This window comes from Paramisgurnus dabryanus, chromosome 1, assembly GCF_030506205.2.
Source record: "Paramisgurnus dabryanus chromosome 1, PD_genome_1.1, whole genome shotgun sequence".
Classification (NCBI taxonomy): Eukaryota; Metazoa; Chordata; class Actinopteri; order Cypriniformes; family Cobitidae; genus Paramisgurnus; species Paramisgurnus dabryanus.
Window position 1 is genome coordinate 52,013,811 of NC_133337.1, and position 18,059 is coordinate 52,031,869.

Below are 18,059 nucleotides of genomic sequence, written 5' to 3' on the forward strand. Positions count from 1 at the left end.
AGTAGGCTACTTGATCTCTGATTGGTTCTCGATCTTGCACTAGTATTTGGCACATAAGTCCTATGGGATTCATGGCTGATCCCAGATTTACTTTGCCGCATGTGACCCAGTCTGTGAAAACCCAGCTAGCCAATTTTTTGAGATTTGTTTTACGCAAAACCATCCTTCATAATGTAAAATATAGCTTTGATATCTTTAATATTGACTGAGTAAGGTCATCAAATCAATGACTGTAATCAAACTTTGATGCTCCTTATCGCATATAATTAGATTACAAGACTTTGTCTTGGATTTTACAGACAGGGACATATACAAACAGTGCAACAGGACAAAATATAGGCTACTAAACGAATTGATTAACACACATGCCAGTCTAATACCACTTTTGAGGCTAAAATGAAAATGAACAGCTAAACTCGACTATATCCAGCTAACTGTCTTGAACTGAAACACTAGTAATATGCTGTGGTTATTCTGCATGCTTGTACACATGATGATCCTTTTCTCAAGGTTGTGTATGGTGTTTTAAGTCAAGGAATACCTTAAACTGTAAGAAATGGCAAAAGAGATTTGTGCATTTTTTATCTTTTTATTCAACTCTTTTGTTTCAATCTTTCAAGTAAAACAATGTGGAATTTCAAGGGAACATAAGGAATGTTACAAATTAGAAGAGACAAATCAAAATGAAAATAAGACCATCACCATATTCTTCTAATACCCCAAACGACTCTGTCCAAAAAGGGTAAAGAAAGCCAGCTTACAACTCACTTGACTGCCAATGTGTGGCAAAGTATAAGATATTCCTCTTAAAGAGGTTTTTTAAAGTCTCTCCTACCTACACAGCATCAGTCCCCCAAAGGAAAGGACCAATACTCCAGAAATAAAAATAGCTGACAGAAGCAATTTTCACTGGAGAACTGATTTTGGGTTTTGGTTGCACTTGAACAGAGATTGCGTTTTTATGATGAAAAGTGGAAAACCGTACACTTTTCCACCCTTCATCCTAAAAATGCCATCCATTACGGTAACGGTACACTTAAAGCGCTACAGATGTCCAAACTTTTATATGTTAACATGGATCCTTGTATAGATCAACAGGCACTCTCATTTTATCAAACTCAATACAATTTAATGTGTAAAGATGATTATAAATGACTAACACTGGGAAAAAGTGAAGAAAAATTGCAACAGGATGTCTCCAATTTCTGAACTGCTGTAAAGCAAATGACAAGCAAATTTCAAGATTTATCACAAGCTCAAGAGATACAACATTAGAGCTTACAAAATGCAGCATGAGGTACCAATAAAGATCTATTGACAAGATGATGTCCTTGGGGGAAAATAATCTAAATCACCTATGCACTCCAAAAACTGGGACATTTTACATGTGCAAACTGGAAAAGCAGGCAGCAGAAGAACTTAAAAGTTATGGACTGAAACAATACACAAGACAGATGATCTAAGCAAATAGTAACTCCAGCATAGTGCAGCCCCCACCCCCAAAAAAACATTTATAGACCTGCCCTCTTCTTCATACCCTGGAAGATATATAATTTTCTTAATTTATCAACTGACTTGAAACAAACAATAGCCAAACAGCTGACAAACATTATCCAGAATGCAACAGTCTAAAAACTTTACAATTGTACAATTCCGACTAAATCATTTAAATGTAGCATTAATGAATCTCTTTCTCATCAATACCGTTTGCAGCACGCTTTGTAAAAGAGTACAATCTATGTGACCAATCTTCCAACACTTCACATAGTATTCCAGTCTTTATGATTACAGTACATAGTGTGAACAAATAATAAATCTTGCCTCTTGCCTCTTGCCCAGCTACTTTGACGTTTTAAAGTCTCTGTGGTAGGGTAAAAGATCCCATTATAACTCAAATTATTAGGACACATTTGTCACAGATGACTAATTCTTCATCATTATTGTCCCACTTCTATAGACCCTTTCCACAATGTAAATGGCTTGACTTAAAATAGCTGAGAGGGCAAAGGCGAGGTCATATCTAATCCCAATGTGCAAAAGATCTTCTGTCTCTCTTATACAGCTAAACTATGGCCTTTAATGAAATTGATCCCCTTTCCTTGAATCCATAAAACCTGGCCATTCTCCTTTCTCTGTTTACATTTAAAGAACATTTCTCATCTCCTCATCACGTCTTGGAGTGCCGGTTTTGGGTGGATGAAGAGCGTGTGTTGTTAGCTGGAGGGCGTGCCTGAGCTGCTGCCAGGGCAGCTACACTCCTGAGAACCCTGTCAGGAGTCCCATCACTTGATCCTGCAAGAAGTTCAGGTTTCTCAGGCCTCTTCTCTCGCCTGCTCTTTCTGCCTCTTCCTCCCTCACTCTTCCTCTTAATACTTTTGCCTCTCTCTGTATCACTACCAGAAGAGGGTGCTCTGGAACGAAGGCGGGGAGGCTCCGTACTCTGTGAACTTAGACTGTGGGTACGCTGGCTGCTGTTGCTGCTGCTTCGACTTCTACTGCTGCCTGGTCTTCTTTCGCTGCTTATGCTACTGCAGGCACTATGGCCTCTTGAAGACCTAGTTTCTCTCGTCTCCTCTTCACATTCTTCCTTGGAATCAGATGTCTTTTTCTTCTCGTCTTTTTTAACTCTCTCAGATTCCAAGGGAGGAACGAGGCTGCCTGGCCGCTGCCGGGTGGATCGGGCAGCAGAAGAGGACTGAGGTGATTCGGTTGACTGATTGGGGGTTTGTCTGCCAGTCCCTGCTTTACTGTTGCATGTCTTGGGAGAATCCAGTCCAGTTTTGGCTTTAGGCATACTGCTTTTTTCAGATGTCTGTTGTTTACTTTGCTGTCCAGCAGCCTTCATTTTAGGGCTGGGGCCAGGTGTATCTGGTCCTCTTCCTCTCATTGCCAAAAGCTTGGCTGCAGCATTAAGGGCCGAACAGCGTTTGCCCAGTACCTCAGGTTCAGAGGACGTTGAAGTGTTGGATTGTGAAATTGTGGATTTTCGTGTTTTTCTAGAATTTGCTTCTCCGCTGGACTCCCCATCTGTGGTGTTGGTGTTCTGACCCTTCTTATCTGACCTAACTCTTTGTCTTTTATTGCTCTTATCATTGCTAACAACCTTTTCATCATTCCCCAGCTTTCTTTGGGCTGATCTTGTTAGACGTCGGTTTCTGCTATTAGAGTCCTCAGAGTCTGAAGAGGAGGATGAAGATTTAGACTGGTGTTTTTGTGCAGACACCTCCTCTTTTTTCTCTTTTTCAGACTTTGTATCTTCTCGTTTCCTTTTCACAGGTTTTCTACCCTCTCCACTCTTTTTGGACCTGGATGATCTCGTACCACAGGAGGATACAGAAGATGGGGAAGAGGAACGTATTGACTCCTGGCTGCTCTGTCTACTGATGTTTCGTTTTTTAGCCAAAGTTCTGGTTTCTCTGTCCTCTTTATGACTGTCCTCTTCTGATGGCTTATCAGGTCCGTCATTCTTGGGAGCATCATGGATCTCAACATCTAAGATTGCTGCTGGCAGTTCAGAGGCATTAAGTGTCTGTTCCTTTGGCAAACTATCAATTTTCCTTCTTTTTGGCTGAGATGAGACGGTGTCTTTTTCTTCCGTATCATCTTCACCAACACTGTCAATTTCAATTTCTTCTGTTTTCTCAACTGCCTCTGGATTTGGTGGGTTTTGGTCTTCTTGATTTTTATCCATGATCTTAGCTGGCATGTCTTGGGGTTGAGAAGAATCTGCATCTTTATAGTTGGATGTGGACAAAGAATCTGCTGTTGTTGGATTCGGAGTGGAGGGAATTTGGTTTGGTGCAAGTGAAGAATGTGTACAATGTACAGCTGTTTGGATAGGTGTGATCTGAGATTGTGAGGGGGAAACAGATGTTTGATCAGACATAGGGATGGTCAGTTGGACATCTGTCGACACAGTAGGTGTAACAACAGGTTCTGATTCAGATTCTAGCTCAGTTACAGAAGTCAAAGAAGGTACAGATAAATGTTGGCTAGATGACTGATTTGGGGAAGTAGAAGGTAAATCTGTATCACAAATCTGCTCTACAGAGGATTGAAGAGACGTTTTGTCTAAGGGTTGTGAAGTTGTCTCAATCTCTGTATTTGAGTCTATGCTCTCATTGGTGGTGAGTGAATTTACTTCAGTTTCTAAATCTATGCCTGTGACAGTTAAAGGTTGAAGAGACACTTTGTCTAAGGGTTGTGAAGTCGTCTCAATCTGCATATTTGAGTCTTTGCTCTCATTAATGGTGAGTGAATTTACTTCAGTTTCTACATCTATGCCTGTGACAGTCAAAGTTGACACTCTGTCTAAGGGTTGTGAAGTCATCTCAATCTGCATATTTAAGTCTTTGCTCTCATTAGTGGTGAGTGGATTTACTTCAGTTTCTACATCTATGCCTGTGACAGTCAAAGGTTGAAGAGACACTTTGTCTAAGGGTTGTGAAGTCGTCTCAATCTGCATATTTGAGTCTTTGCTCTCATTAGTGGTGAGTGAATTTACTTCAGTTTCTACATCTATGCCTGTAACAGTCAAAGGTTGAAGAGACACTTCATCGAAGGATTGTGAAGTCGTCTCAATCTGCATATTTGAGTCTATGCTCTCATTAGTGGTGAGTGTATTTACTTTAGTTTCTACATCAGTCAAAGGTTCTGAAGAAACTGCGATTTCACTGCTCTGATCAAGGACAGGTGTAAAGGTATGCTGTTGGGCTTGGATAGAAATTGTATTAGCTGAAGGTTCTGTGAGATCACTAGGAAGTTGTAGTGTAGGAAGTAAAGTTGTGTTGGTCTGTTTTGGGGAGACACATGCTGTAGAATTGCTGTGTGATTGAGTCTGGTGTGTACTTGTTTGAGAATCCGTGCATGCAGTTATGGGGTTCGAACTGGCATGTCTGGTACCACCATGTGAGAGTTCTGACGAAGACTTATTTAGAGAGTCCCCATGCATGGAAGATGATAAAACAGATGTAGTGGTCTGGTTTGTTTGTAAATCTGGTTCAGATGATAAAGCAACATTTGAGGGTGAAGTGGGGTTGACTTTAGGAGAGTTTGTGGATGGAGTTTGGCTTACAGTGGGTAAAGTCACAGGCATAACATTTGACACTGGCAAATTAGGCTCTTGGGATAAAAGAATTCCCACAGTAGTAGTAGATGGAGATGAGCTTGTAGGTAATTGTTCTTGTTGTCCCGCAATACAAGTTATAGCTGTACTTGTTGTGGAATCTTTACGGGGACGACCTCTTTTACGTTTTGGTGAGACAGGGGGACTCTGTTCAGGACTTGTTTTCTGGGTTACAGGTATCTTTTGTTCTGGCAAGTCTGGACCCCTTTGTGGTGTTTTAGGAGGGCGGCCCCTTTTGCGTTTCAGTGGTACAGGATTATTCACATTTGAGTCACTTGGAGCAGGACAGTTTGCGGCACTGTCCCTATCAGAAGTAGCTTTTTGTTTTTTGGGTGACAAGGCAGATCTCCATCCTAACCCACGACCTCTTCCAACAAACTGTTCTCCTAACTGTGCAGCCATTCGAGACTCTATTTCCAGCTGCCGTCGTACAGGTAGGTTTCGCAGGACAGGCATGTCTGGTGAATGGTGTGTTGGAGAATACGGGGGGTGGCCTTTCCCTGGACTAGACTGTGATGAAGAGGAGACCTGATCATGCTCACGTGGTGGTGGGGACGAAGACAAAGATGTTGGTGTTGATTTGGGAATAGAGTCCTTAGAAGTTTGACCAACTGCTTCAGAAGAGTGAGAAGCTGTCTCTTGTACTAGCTCTGCCTGTTCGGTCTCCTCCGATGAACCCTCAGTCTGTGCTCCGCCACTTCCACTAGCGCCGCGCCTTCTCCGCCTTGGCTCTTTATCTTCCACCACAGTGACAAGGCGACCTGGTAGCTTTCGAAGAACCTTGGCTGATGGAGAATCTTCTGGAAGGCCCTTGAGAATCTCTCTTTCAGCTGATTGCCGCTTTCGTGGTGAGCGAGAGTTAGGTGATGTCATAGTAGGAGAAAGGGACAGCTGACCATCCTGTTCAGACTGATGCTCAGGAGAACAGATAGAGTCTGATGATGCAGATACTGTTCTATCTCTCTTGCTATGCTGCACAGTATCAGATAGTGCCTCTACCATATGCTCTTCATTGTCCTCTTTGTTAACAGCCAATAATAAGGACTGATGCCCACCAGAGCTTCTGTCTATTGCAGAAGATGCAGGGGTTGAAGGCACTGAGCTTAATGGGGAGTTTGCCTGTTGGTGGGGGGATGGCACATACATGCTTTTTGGGTCGGAACACTGCAGAGTAGGGGAAACATTAGCTGAATCTGAAAACTGCTGGTTGGTTTGGAGTTTCTGGTTTTCTGATGACATGGGTGACAGAGATTCTTTGGTTGCCCCTCGCCCTCGCGGACTCTTGCCTTTGTCAGTTACTTCTCTTTGTTGAGGTGTAGAGTTCATTAATGCCCCCCTCCTGCCTCTCTCCCTATCTGGAGATAGCCTTGATAAGGATATATCATCAGCAGGTGTCCCTCTAAGCCTGCCACTGACCCTTGTTGAAGGAGCACCCTTTTCTTTGTGTTTTCGAGGTCGGCGTGCAGGAGTTGGTTCCTCATTACTGTGAGTTATAGAATCATCATCACTGTCAGATGACTGATGCAGTTTCAGACCTTCTTCCTTTGCCTGATCCAAACCTTTTCTTGCAGCCTCAACCTGTTCCTGTAAGTCAAGACAATATATGTTTTAGATATAATTTCTTAAAATTGAATAAAAGATAAATAAAATAACCTAGGATTCTGGTTTATTGATTACCTCTGCTTGCTTCAACTCCTCCTTGCAAATGTCTTCAAGGGAGGCCTCAAGGAAATTCATGGCATACCGTTCTATTGGAGTGAGCTGTTCAGAACACATGCAATAAACATTTAGCGGAAAAAAGGCAAATTGTGAAGCAGAATAATTTACAGACTAAAAGATTCAAGCCACATTGTAAAAAAGCATTAAATAAGAAAAGAATAAACTACCTGTTCAACAAGAGCAGCAATTTCCTGCTCTGCCTTGGAGAGCTCCTCCTCTTCCTGGTCTCTGCTGTCACCATCTTCGAGAGGGATGTTCTCATTAAACTCTGCAAGCTCAGCCACCTGCTCAGCCTTAGCCTGAGATGCAGCCACTATATCCTCTTCATCCTCTGCACGACAAAGGGCCTGGAAAAATAACATATAGAAATTATATATTTTTTCAGCTGTCTGAAAAATTAAATACATTTAAAAAAAAAAAAAAGAATTTGTACCATGATCACTGTACATGAAAAATGTCCTGTTTAAAACAAGAAAGTATAAAATGAACAAACAATTTACTTCTGTGTCAAGTGAAAAATAATTACCTGTTCCAAAATTGTGGTTTGTTGTTTATTGATGGACTCCTCATCTTCTGACTGAGGCACACTTGACTCAGCATCTTTCCTCTCTCCTTCTGACAAATCAAACAACTCTCTAATAGTTTGCTGTGGAAATTAGGTAGTGGGTTACTTAATTGTTCCAAATTGTAAGCACATGCGATGACTATACTTTTGAAAGCCCAAACAAAATAAGTCATACCTGCTTGAAAAAGGCTGTGGTGAAGTTTCCACCTTCAATAGCCATATCCCCCAACATCCTCTTTTGATTGGCCTTTTTCAAAATATTTTCTTCAACTGTACGCTCACTGATTAGCCTAAATAAATATCAAATCATAAGTATTAAACACGGTTCTATAGTCTGTGCGATTTAAAAAAGCTGATAAATGGGCAAGGTTTTTACCTGTAGATGTGGACATCTCTTGTCTGTCCAATTCTGTGGCACCTGTCTTGAGCTTGGGCATCCATGGTTGGATTCCAATCACTGTCATAGAACACAACTGTATCTGCCCCAGTCAGGTTAACACCCACACCTCCACTGCGAGTGGATAGGATGAAGCAGAATATGCGGCGGTCTGCATTGAAACGTTCCATCAGAGCCTGTAAGAATCAAATACTCTACGTTTGGCTTGCAGGTCTTAATACGAACGTCAAACATGTAAACATCCAACTACTAATATTATTTACTCATTTGTTACTTACTTGTCTCTGCTCAACGCGCGTGCTCCCGTCCAACCGTAGGTAGATGTGCCCATGGTAGTTGAGGAACTGCTCAAGGATATCCAACATGCGTGTCATCTGAGTGAAGATGAGGACTCTGTGCCCTCCTCCCTTCAACGTTCTAAGTAGAAGGTGGAGTGTCTGGAGTTTACCTACACAGGAAAAAAACATTGCAGATCACAAAAACAGCAGATTTTAATACATTATGTACGATGATTTAATACATCAGTAAAATCTAGACTATGATTAATTTTATATTGGTGCTCAGCAAAAAAAATCAATTCAAAGCTATATACTAGAACAGTACCATCCCATTATAATCACCTATAATAAACCTGTCCTTAAAGTCCCAGTACTTACCACAATCATACTGAATAAGCCTCAAGTCCGGAAAATGTGTCCTCATGTTACACTGGATGCGATGTAGATTGCGAGTAAGCGGAGAGAGACGGGCAGATAGAGTCGAAGATAAGTGGGTTTGCTCATGTCTGAGAGAGGGAGGTGGGTGGCAGCTGTGCATTGTAATAGGTTTCGCCTCCACTGGAGGGATAACAAAAGTAAACCTGTGGTGTGAAGGAATTAAAAACTATTTAGATTTATTCAACGAAGTTTAATATCTTATGTATGCACGATTTAAGGTGTTTGTAAGACATGCCTTTCTATAACTTCATTGAGAAGTTGAAGCCTCTCTTCTGAGTTGTGGATGACTTCTTTCAGGGCTTTGCTCTTTTCCAGGAAGCTATGAGTATGCTGTGATTGGGCAGTGAGGCAGGAGCTGTACCCCGAGTAACTCCACCTGCCTAGAACAGGACGTGCTGGGGATGGTTGAAGTCCTGGGAGGAAGGTTAGGAAGTCCAACACCTCACGGCCATACACAGGCTTAGCACTGGAGTGTAGCTCGTTGATGCGAATGATTCGAGAGATTGTGTCATCTCTTTGACCCTTGCGACTGTCTGCGAGCCATGACTGTCAGAAAAAGCCATGTGACAAATAAGTGAAAAGTGACAAATAACCGGGACAAAGCAAAACAGCAAAAAATGTTACTGAAATAACTGTCAACGTTGACCATGATAGCAGATTTATCAAACAGGTATTTTTATAATTACCATATAGAAAGGAGATCGTGGTGGGGGTGGCAGAGGCTGAATGCGGGGGCGCTGGGATGTTGATACGCTGCTCTGAGACGAAGATGCTGGCTTGGGAGCGCTCATACGCAAAGTAACTACTTCACTATGTGTGTCTTCACGCCCTGAAGATGAATTTACCTTTGCTACTGCAAACAGAGTTACACACAAATAAAGCAAAAATGTTAATAATTTAATCCTCTATTTGCTATTAAGCAAATTCAAATTTTTTTTATCTGGAACAGTCTCACCTGGTTCTGGATTTGGTGTTGGTGCCTGTATCACTCTTAACACAGGCCGAGGGGGCGGAGTCTGGGATGAAGCAACAGTTCGGGGTGGAGCAGCATAAACTGGAGGTCGGGGTGGAGGCTGTGATGAAGCGGGTGCTCTGAGAACTGGGTTTGGTGTGCCATGAGGATGCAGGGTAATCGATTGAGGAGGAGCAGGGCGAGGACCGGCAGGACGAGGAGAAGGAGGCACAGCCAAAGTGGGGACTAAACTGGGCTCCTTACTTGCTGACTGGCGAACAACAATCTTTACAATTCCAGGCCCACTTATCATAGATGTTGGAACTGCAATAAACAAAAGGTATGTTTAGTTACTATGCAAAAATATGATTTAAAGTAGCGGAGCTATTAAAAGACAAGATTTCGAATGATCAAATAAGTGTTTAATCTTTCATCTCTATGTCAGGTGTAAACAGAGTTTAGATGAAAAAAGAAGGGACAATAATAAGTAGGGGTGTGACAAGATTGTGTGAGATTAAAACATCACAAGATTTCTTGTGGAGGTAAAATGCTGTCTCATAATACAAGCATAAAGTTTAGTTTGTGGCAAAACCTTTTACAGTGCATGCATTATATTTTACTGTATATGCTTCTTTGTTTGATATAATGTTCGTTTGGGAACTCATATAAAGTCAATGAAGTGTTGTGTCTGTTGATCATGAACATGAAGCGTTTTAGCAGATTAAAACCCTCATTCTAAGTTTACATGATTTAATGTATACATGTACTTGCTCAAGAATTACAGTGGCTACATAATTTCTATTGTAAAGAATTGGACAAATATTAAAGATTTAAATGTTGTATAATATAACTGTGTTGTGTAATAAAAATAACAATCGCGAGTCTGCTGGCACCCTCTGTAGACATTTGTAATAATACATAATGCTGTTTATCATGGGCAACAGAAGCAAAATAAACGAAGGGTGGGTTCAAAGCATTTACTGAAGTAGATGCCATTTTATTGAGAGATCTAAAAATTTTGGGAGGGGTTGCTCGAGGACCAGGATTAGGAAGCACTGCTCTGAGGTCCTTATTTAACACACCTGATTTAACTAATAAGCTTGTTAGGGAGACATGTTTAGCATTTTGGAAGGCGGCTGATACACTGCTCACCTAAAGGATTATTAGGAACACCTGTTCAATTTCTCATTAATGCAATTATCTAATCAACCAATCACATGGCAGTTGCTTCAATGCATTTAGGGGTGTGGTCCTGGTCAAGACAATCTCCTGAATTCCAAACTGAATGTCAGAATGGGAAAGAAAGGTGATTTATGCAATTTTAAGCGTGGCATGGTTGTTGGTGCCGGACGGGCCGGTCAGATTATTTCACAATCTGCTCAATTACTGGGATTTTCACACACAACCATTTCTAAGGTTTACAAAGAATTTACAGTATTTGGCAGTCCTGTGGGCAAAAATGCCTGGTTGGTACTAGAGGTCAAAGGAGAATGGGCCGACTGATTCAGCTGATAGAAGAGCAACTTTGACTGAAATAACCACTCATTACAACCGTGATATGGAGAAAAGCATTTGTGAAGCCACAACACGCACAACCTTGAGGCGTATGGGCTACAACAGCAGAAGACCCCACCGGGTACCACTCATCTTCACTACAAATAGGAAAAAGAAGCTACAATTTGCACGATCTCACCAAAATTAGACAGTTGAAAACTGGGAAAATGTTGCCTGGTCTGAGGAGTCTCAATTTCTGTTGAGACATTCAGATGGTAGAGTCAGAATTTGGCGTAAACAGAATGAGAACATGGATCCATCATGCCTTGTTACCACTGTGCAGGCTGCTAGTGGTGGTGTGGGGGAGGTTTTCTTGGCACACTTTAGGCCCCTTAGTGCCAATTGGGCATCGTGTAAATAACACGGCCTACCTGAGCATTGTTTCTGACCATGTCCATCCCTTTATTACCACCATGTACCCAACCTCTGATGGCTACTTCCAGCAGGATAATGCACCATGTCACAAAGCTCGAATCATTTCAAATTGGTTTCTTGAATATAACAATGAGTTCACTGTATTAAAATGGCCCCCACAGTCACCAGATCTCAACCCAATAGAGCAGTAATTCTTAAAGTGTGGTCCGCCAAACCCCCCAGTGGTCCCCCAAAAGATGACCTAAACTAGGTGTTTATACAATCATCACTTATTTAAGTAGATTTTTCATATTAAGCTGCAACTTATTTCACATATAATTTTTCGTCTGAAATAAAATTCATATAAAAATTTCTGAACATAGCATTGCATTTGTGTTTAAAAAAATAGTTATTAGTGCATATTAAACTTAAATTTAGCTAATCCTTCCTATTTTGTTGTTTTTTGGGGGCGTGTTAGAGTGGGATTCTGTTAGGTGGTCCTCAGAAAAAAATTGGAAGATAAAGTGGTCCTTGGGTTGAAAAAGTTAGAGAAACACTGCAATAGGACATCTTTGGGATGTGGTGGAACGGGAGCTTTGTTCCCTGGATGTGCATCCCACAAATCTCCATCAACTGCAAGATGAGATCCTATCAATATGGGCCAACATTTCTAAAGAATGCTTTCAGCACCTTGTTGAATCAATGTCACGTAGAATTAAGGCAGTTCTGAAGGCGAAAGGGGGTCAAACACAGTATTAGTATGGTGTTCCTAATAATCATTTAGGTGAGTGTATATGCCCTAAATCAGAAAAAAAGGGAGTGGGTCCAATATCATTAGTCTTAAAAAGTGGGTGGGACATATAAATGGTTCCGAAGCTCATGCTGTTTTTAGTACATATATATTAAAGTTTTTGTTTAATAAAATCATGTGTTTACTTGGTTGTGATACTTTTTAAACAATTATTATTGCATCATTATTATTATGTTATTTTAAAGGTTATTGCATACTTAGGTTTATTTTTAATACCAAAAAATATAAAATTACTTCATTATCAATTACCAAAATAGTTGTTAAGGACACTCCTGCATTAGTTAAAACATTTCAAAATTAGGTTTTTTTAGTTTTCCATTCATATATTTTATCATTGAGGCTTAAAGTGTAAAAATCTTGTCTCATTCTCATGAACCCAATCTCATGTCTTATCTCATGGAGTAAGGGTCTCGTCACACCCCTAATAATAAGCAATACGTATTTAAAAGAAATAAAAAAGGAATTTAGAAATAAAAATAAGAAACTAATAAAACAGTACAAACATTCAAAGTACAAACTTAACAGCTCACAAAACTATTCAACCATTAAGAAAAATAAATGTAACACCTACAATTTGCAAAACTGTAACTTTCATGCAAGAGTTAATGCACCTTATCCAACAGGAACTATTTGGTTAGTAGCCGGCAAACCGCACAAAATTATCTGTCACATGCTGTTACAAACAAAGAACCTTTAGCAGACTACTCATGCGCATGCTGAGAAAACAGGTTGTTTGCTAGCCGGGATACAGGCTGTACCCAGACAAGAAAAAACTCAAGGACAGCACAAGTACCTTGAGTAGCGGTGAAAGGTACTGCTAGTCCAGAGCAGGTTGGGGTTGTGCTGCTTGGGTGAGGAATTGCTGAGCTGCTAACTGACTGACTAACTGTGTGAAGAACTGCCACCTGAGCTGGCTGACTAATAAGGTGGTGCTGCCCACTACTGGAAACCAGATGCATTACATTTCCTAAAGAGGCACAACCACAGAAGAAAGTGTTAGCCCACAGACTCCATCACACACTCACCGAAAGACTGAAGGCATGCAGGAAATGCGAAACCTATCCATAGCAGGCAGTGGATCAGTTCCACAAGCAGAATACTCTTATGACTAATATACACGTGGAAGAAGGTGGTTACCTTGGATGGGGCGTGATTGAGGCACAGGGACTTGGTGTAGCTGAGTCCCAGAGAGTGTGAGCTTGTTGCCCTGAAGCTGGAAGGTGACTGGTTTACTGCCCTGAGATGATGACACAGGCCGGCCAGCAAGAGAGGCTAGCTGAGCAATACTCACCACCTCCCCAGCTGTACATAGATACATAAAAACAGTTGAACTGTGTTTTTCACCATTTAGCAAAACGACTGGTTATATAAGAGTAATAAAATAACTTACATGGCAACCGAGCTTGCATATCTGGGCTGAGCAGAACTCTTTGAGTCATGAGGTTGCTGGATGGTTGAGTGGGAGTGGTCACAGCTGGGATGCTAGTGGGGGCTGAGGCGCGTATAGTCACTGGATGAGGTGCTGGAGGCCTGACTGCAGTTACAGAAGGGGTGCTGCTTGGAGCCACTGGGGCTTTTGGAGCAGTGACAGGAGAAACAGGACAAACTAAAACAGAAGTAGAAAGTTATTCTTCCTGTATAATGATCATAAAGTTCTCATGCATGACAGGCGCTAGCTTATCAGGATGTGAGGTTTGAGCTAACCTGGAGCTGCTGGCTGGGAAGTAGCCTTAGAAGGGGCAACCTCTGTGATTAGGGGAGGCTTTGGTGCCTGAGCAACAGTGGTGGTGGTTGGGCACGAGGGTCGTGGAGTATTTCCTGCTGAACGCCCATCAGACTTAGGAAGTGGCTGGAGCATTCTACAAAGGTAGAAACAAATGCAGAATATTTAGAAAAGCTATGATCAATTGCCAGTTTCTGTATTCCACAATATACACATAGCCTTTTTATCTGCATACCTGTTGACCTTCATGCGAACAGGCTTTGGTCTGGGAGGAGGATCAGGGGACTCCATGATTTCCTGAATAAGCTGACGTGTCACTTTTCTCTGAGGCAGGAAAACATCTGCTTGGTATCGAGATACACGTTGCTCCAGACCAACGAGGTCAAACAAGGACAAATCACAGCGCTTTGAAAAAAACAAAAATATCTATTTACTTTCTTTGGAGCTCACTAGGACCAATTGGTGATTAATTTATGTGATCAAAAAAAAATCTTTATTTAACATCATAACGTTTCTAAGTTTACTAGTTTTTCTTTTTTCAAGGCTTTGAAATCGAAGGTTTAAAATGTAGGTTTAGTAAAAGTGATCATCTTCCACCATTTACCTCAAAAGGTGAGGTCTCAAGAGCCCGCTGAACCAGTGAGGCAGTAGAATAGACGATGAGTTTTGTGATAAAGGGAGAGTGTATGGGTCTCGGATCAAACAGGTTGGGGTGATTACACACTTTCCGCAGCTGCATCAGGATGTTGATCACAGACATAAAATGGCCGCTGGCCAAAGTCTCTCGTGTTCTAGAAAATAAAAATAAGATTATTATACATACGACACACATTAAAAGCACTTAATGTCATCAAAAGCATTAAAATTTCACATTGACATGACCTTACTCAGTTCATATTAAAGATATAATAAGTATAAATATTATCACAAAATGTTCTTTTATTTACGTACAATGATTTTATGTAAAAAACATTAAATCACAAAAATTTACTTTAATTGGGTTTTACAGACTAGGTAACAGTGGCGGTTCTACACGGATGCCAAGGGTGGCCCGTGCCTCTGTAGACATGTCCCTGGCCACCCCTGTGGTCACCCCGTGCTGACCAAATAAAAAATTATAAATGTATTTTGATTTTACACGCGAGCGCCAAAAGCGGAACTAATGCGATGCAACATTCTACACGGGCAAATTAGAGCGGCGCACCCAATCACTGTAGCCGCCCTGTGGGTGCTGCTCGGCGAGTGTCTCAATTCGTTCCCAATCTCCCGATGTTGAGAATGTGTATGCAGGTTTGGGCACTGGTAAGGACTCTAAGCTCACTTCACATTGGGACACTGTTCACTTGTTCTCCTGTGACGTGGCTGCTTAAGCGCGTTGTGATCATTCACAGCTGTTACTCATCAACAACCAGCAAAACAAACATCTCGCTAACTTTTTAAATAGTACATTGTAAAAAGTGCTGTAATTATGCTCTTACATTTACCTGCATAAAATTGGAGGAATATAATTAAATGTTACATATAAAAAATGTACAATTTAAAATAAATATAATTTTAAATATTGATTAGATTGTGGTCCCTAACTGTCTACACTGTCAGAAATAAAGGTACAAAACTGTACCTTTTCTGTCACTGGGGCTGTACCCTAAGTATCCGTTTGATACCTTTACAGGAATACAAAACAGAATGAAATTTTTTGTAGATTACCGTACCTTAAGGACCTACATTGTTAGAAAAACGTCAAAATATCTACCCTAGCTGTCAGTGGGGCAGCACCCTTTCAAAAGGTTATTGTATGGACCATTAGGTACAGATATGTAAACATTTAGTACCAATATGTACCTCTGAGATATTAATATGTATTTTTGAGGTACTAATAAGCTCTCTTTGGTCCCAGAATGTACTTCTAAGATACTAAAATGAAATACATAGGTGCAAAGCTGTACTTTTTGAAAGGGTACAGCTCCAGTGACACAAAAGGTGCAGTTTTGTACCTTTATTTCTGACAGTGTAGCAATGTGTGTTTATATGTAAACTAAAACAAAAGTTTGTATTTATAAAAGTTGCATTTCATAAAGTTTATTGAGTAGGCTCGAATGATTTCCGGTTGGAGGGCTTTAGAAAAGAGTCCAGGCTCCTCTTTTGCACCTGCACTCACTTTTGTATGAAATAAATATTTATATGATTGTAAAGTAAAATAAAGTTTAAGGGGTGGTTTCCCGTAAAGGGATTAGACTAGTACTAGACTACAATAAATGTAAGAGCTTAAATCTTAAAATATATCCGTGCCCTTTGTTTTGCTTCAAAATGCACACAAGTAATGTATTTAGTAAGGCATTTTGTTAAAACTAGTTATATTTCCTAATAAAAACTAAGGCCTAGTCCTGTCCTAAACTAATTCCTGTAACCACCCCTATAATCTTTAAATATAATTTCTTGCCATTTTTTATGTGCCCCTCTGGTAAAACACTGCCCCCTCCTTGGCCCCCCTAGTGAAATTTGTCTAGAACCGCCACTGCTAGGTAACATATCTGCTGTCCTTGTATACTCACGAGGCCTGTGCCATAAAGTCATCGTAGAGAAAACGCTGTCTTTTGGAGAGTCGACACCGCACCACATGCTCATACTTTTTGGGCATTTGCTTTTCCACATCTACTTTGATTCGGCGCAGCAGAAAGGGTCTTAACACCTAGAGAAAATGACAGAGAGAGTGTTACGCTTCTATAAGCCCCCTTATAATATTGTATTAAAAAACATGTATATCTCTGTAAACGTCTGTATATCTCTCATATACTCTGTGTACCTTGTGAAGCCGTTTGATTAAGCCCTCGTTGTACTCCTGGCTCCCTTCAATCATGCCAGTGAGTGGGTTGGAGAACCACTCTTTAAATTCACGATGGGACTGGAAAACGTGCGGCATGAGAAAGTGCATAAGAGACCACAGCTCCATTAGACTGTTTTGGAGAGGGGTACCTGTGAGCAACAACCGCCTCTGACTGTACAGAAACAATCGAGAGGTAAATAAACCATTACAGATCGTATTTGTATTACCTGGGTTTTGCACACAAGACATTATAAATGGGACCTGTATAGAAAATGACCCATAGAAAAGTACCTGTTGAAGTTGAGCAGACTTTGCCAGCGCTGAGACTTAAAGTTCTTAATATTCTGGGCTTCATCCAGAATAAGGTACCTCCAGGATTTACGCCGAAAAGCCTGATGATCTTGCAGCACAAGCTTATATGAGGTGATGCAGACATGGAAAGCATTGGGTTTGGTCCAGCCCTGAGAAATAGTGAAATTGAGAAATGTGAAACATGAAGAATGAACATCTTACTCCTTTAATTTATATTAATAATGAATATTGTATTTAGTACCTGTCTCTTGAGTTTGCGCTCCTTCTGGCTACCATAATAGGTGAGAATTTTGAATCCTGGGCACCAACGTTTCAACTCCATCTCCCAGTTGAGCATTACACTGGTGGGTACAATGATCAGATGTGGACCCCAATTGCCTGAAAAAGCAGAAAGACAAAACATTTTGTAGAACCGCACACATCCACCACATTTCTAAAACATACTTATGACAAACTTATGTGGGATAGGTTACCCTTTACACAAGCTAGATGAGCCAACAGTGCAATAGTCTGGATGGTTTTGCCAAGTCCCATTTCATCGGCAAGAATGCCATTAAGTTTCTTCTCATTCATGGTAACCAACCAGTCCAGTCCAATGTGCTGGTACTCACGCAATGTACCATGAAGCAGGAAAGGAATTGGTGTTTTGACCTTGAATTACATAATTCAGTTAGCGCAAAACAGAAACAAAAATGTTATTGTGGAGCTGAAGGGTTTGTGTATGTTGTCACCTTTGTTGTTGCCAGTGTGTATCCTTTGGGTTGAAGACTCTCCGCAGTAGCAGCAATGTGACTGATCTCTTTCTTGGGTCGAGGAGATGTAGGAACAGTGGGACTATGATCTCCCTCTCGCAGAAGAACCTCCATTCCCTCACCTACATCCTCATCGTCGTCACCATCCTCCTCCTCATCCTCTTCACTACCCACATCCGTATCCTCTTCAACATCTTCATCACTATCTACAGCCTCCTGGGAATCTGAAAATGGAGTAAACCACAATTGATGATC

The 18,059-nt window shown here is 41.0% G+C and overlaps 1 protein-coding gene across 4 annotated transcripts in view; it reads right to left on the bottom strand.

Annotated features, from left to right (window-relative positions):
* Positions 1-569: 569 nt before the first annotated feature.
* Positions 570-18,059, bottom strand: part of srcap (Snf2-related CREBBP activator protein) — a 30,631-nt gene continuing 13,141 nt past the window's right edge. For 2 of the 4 annotated variants that reach the window (XM_065262813.2, XM_065262809.2), the window contains 23 exons: positions 17,784-18,028; positions 17,526-17,703; positions 17,294-17,430; positions 17,032-17,201; positions 16,720-16,912; positions 16,469-16,605; positions 14,521-14,707; positions 14,152-14,321; positions 13,898-14,052; positions 13,584-13,799; positions 13,331-13,495; positions 12,987-13,160; positions 9,478-9,798; positions 9,209-9,375; positions 8,758-9,068; positions 8,463-8,665; positions 8,085-8,254; positions 7,786-7,982; positions 7,585-7,699; positions 7,371-7,490; positions 7,012-7,191; positions 6,803-6,886; positions 570-6,709 (listed from right to left, as the gene is read on the bottom strand). In XM_065262813.2, coding sequence (XP_065118885.2) covers positions 2,168-6,709; positions 6,803-6,886; positions 7,012-7,191; positions 7,371-7,490; positions 7,585-7,699; positions 7,786-7,982; positions 8,085-8,254; positions 8,463-8,665; positions 8,758-9,068; positions 9,209-9,375; positions 9,478-9,798; positions 12,987-13,160; positions 13,331-13,495; positions 13,584-13,799; positions 13,898-14,052; positions 14,152-14,321; positions 14,521-14,707; positions 16,469-16,605; positions 16,720-16,912; positions 17,032-17,201; positions 17,294-17,430; positions 17,526-17,703; positions 17,784-18,028 — 8,537 coding nt within the window. In that variant the 3' untranslated portion in view covers positions 570-2,167. The remainder of the gene's footprint in view (positions 6,710-6,802; positions 6,887-7,011; positions 7,192-7,370; positions 7,491-7,584; positions 7,700-7,785; positions 7,983-8,084; positions 8,255-8,462; positions 8,666-8,757; positions 9,069-9,208; positions 9,376-9,477; positions 9,799-12,986; positions 13,161-13,330; positions 13,496-13,583; positions 13,800-13,897; positions 14,053-14,151; positions 14,322-14,520; positions 14,708-16,468; positions 16,606-16,719; positions 16,913-17,031; positions 17,202-17,293; positions 17,431-17,525; positions 17,704-17,783; positions 18,029-18,059) is intronic. The other 2 variants (XM_065262812.2, XM_065262814.2) reach the window with 2 other exon arrangements.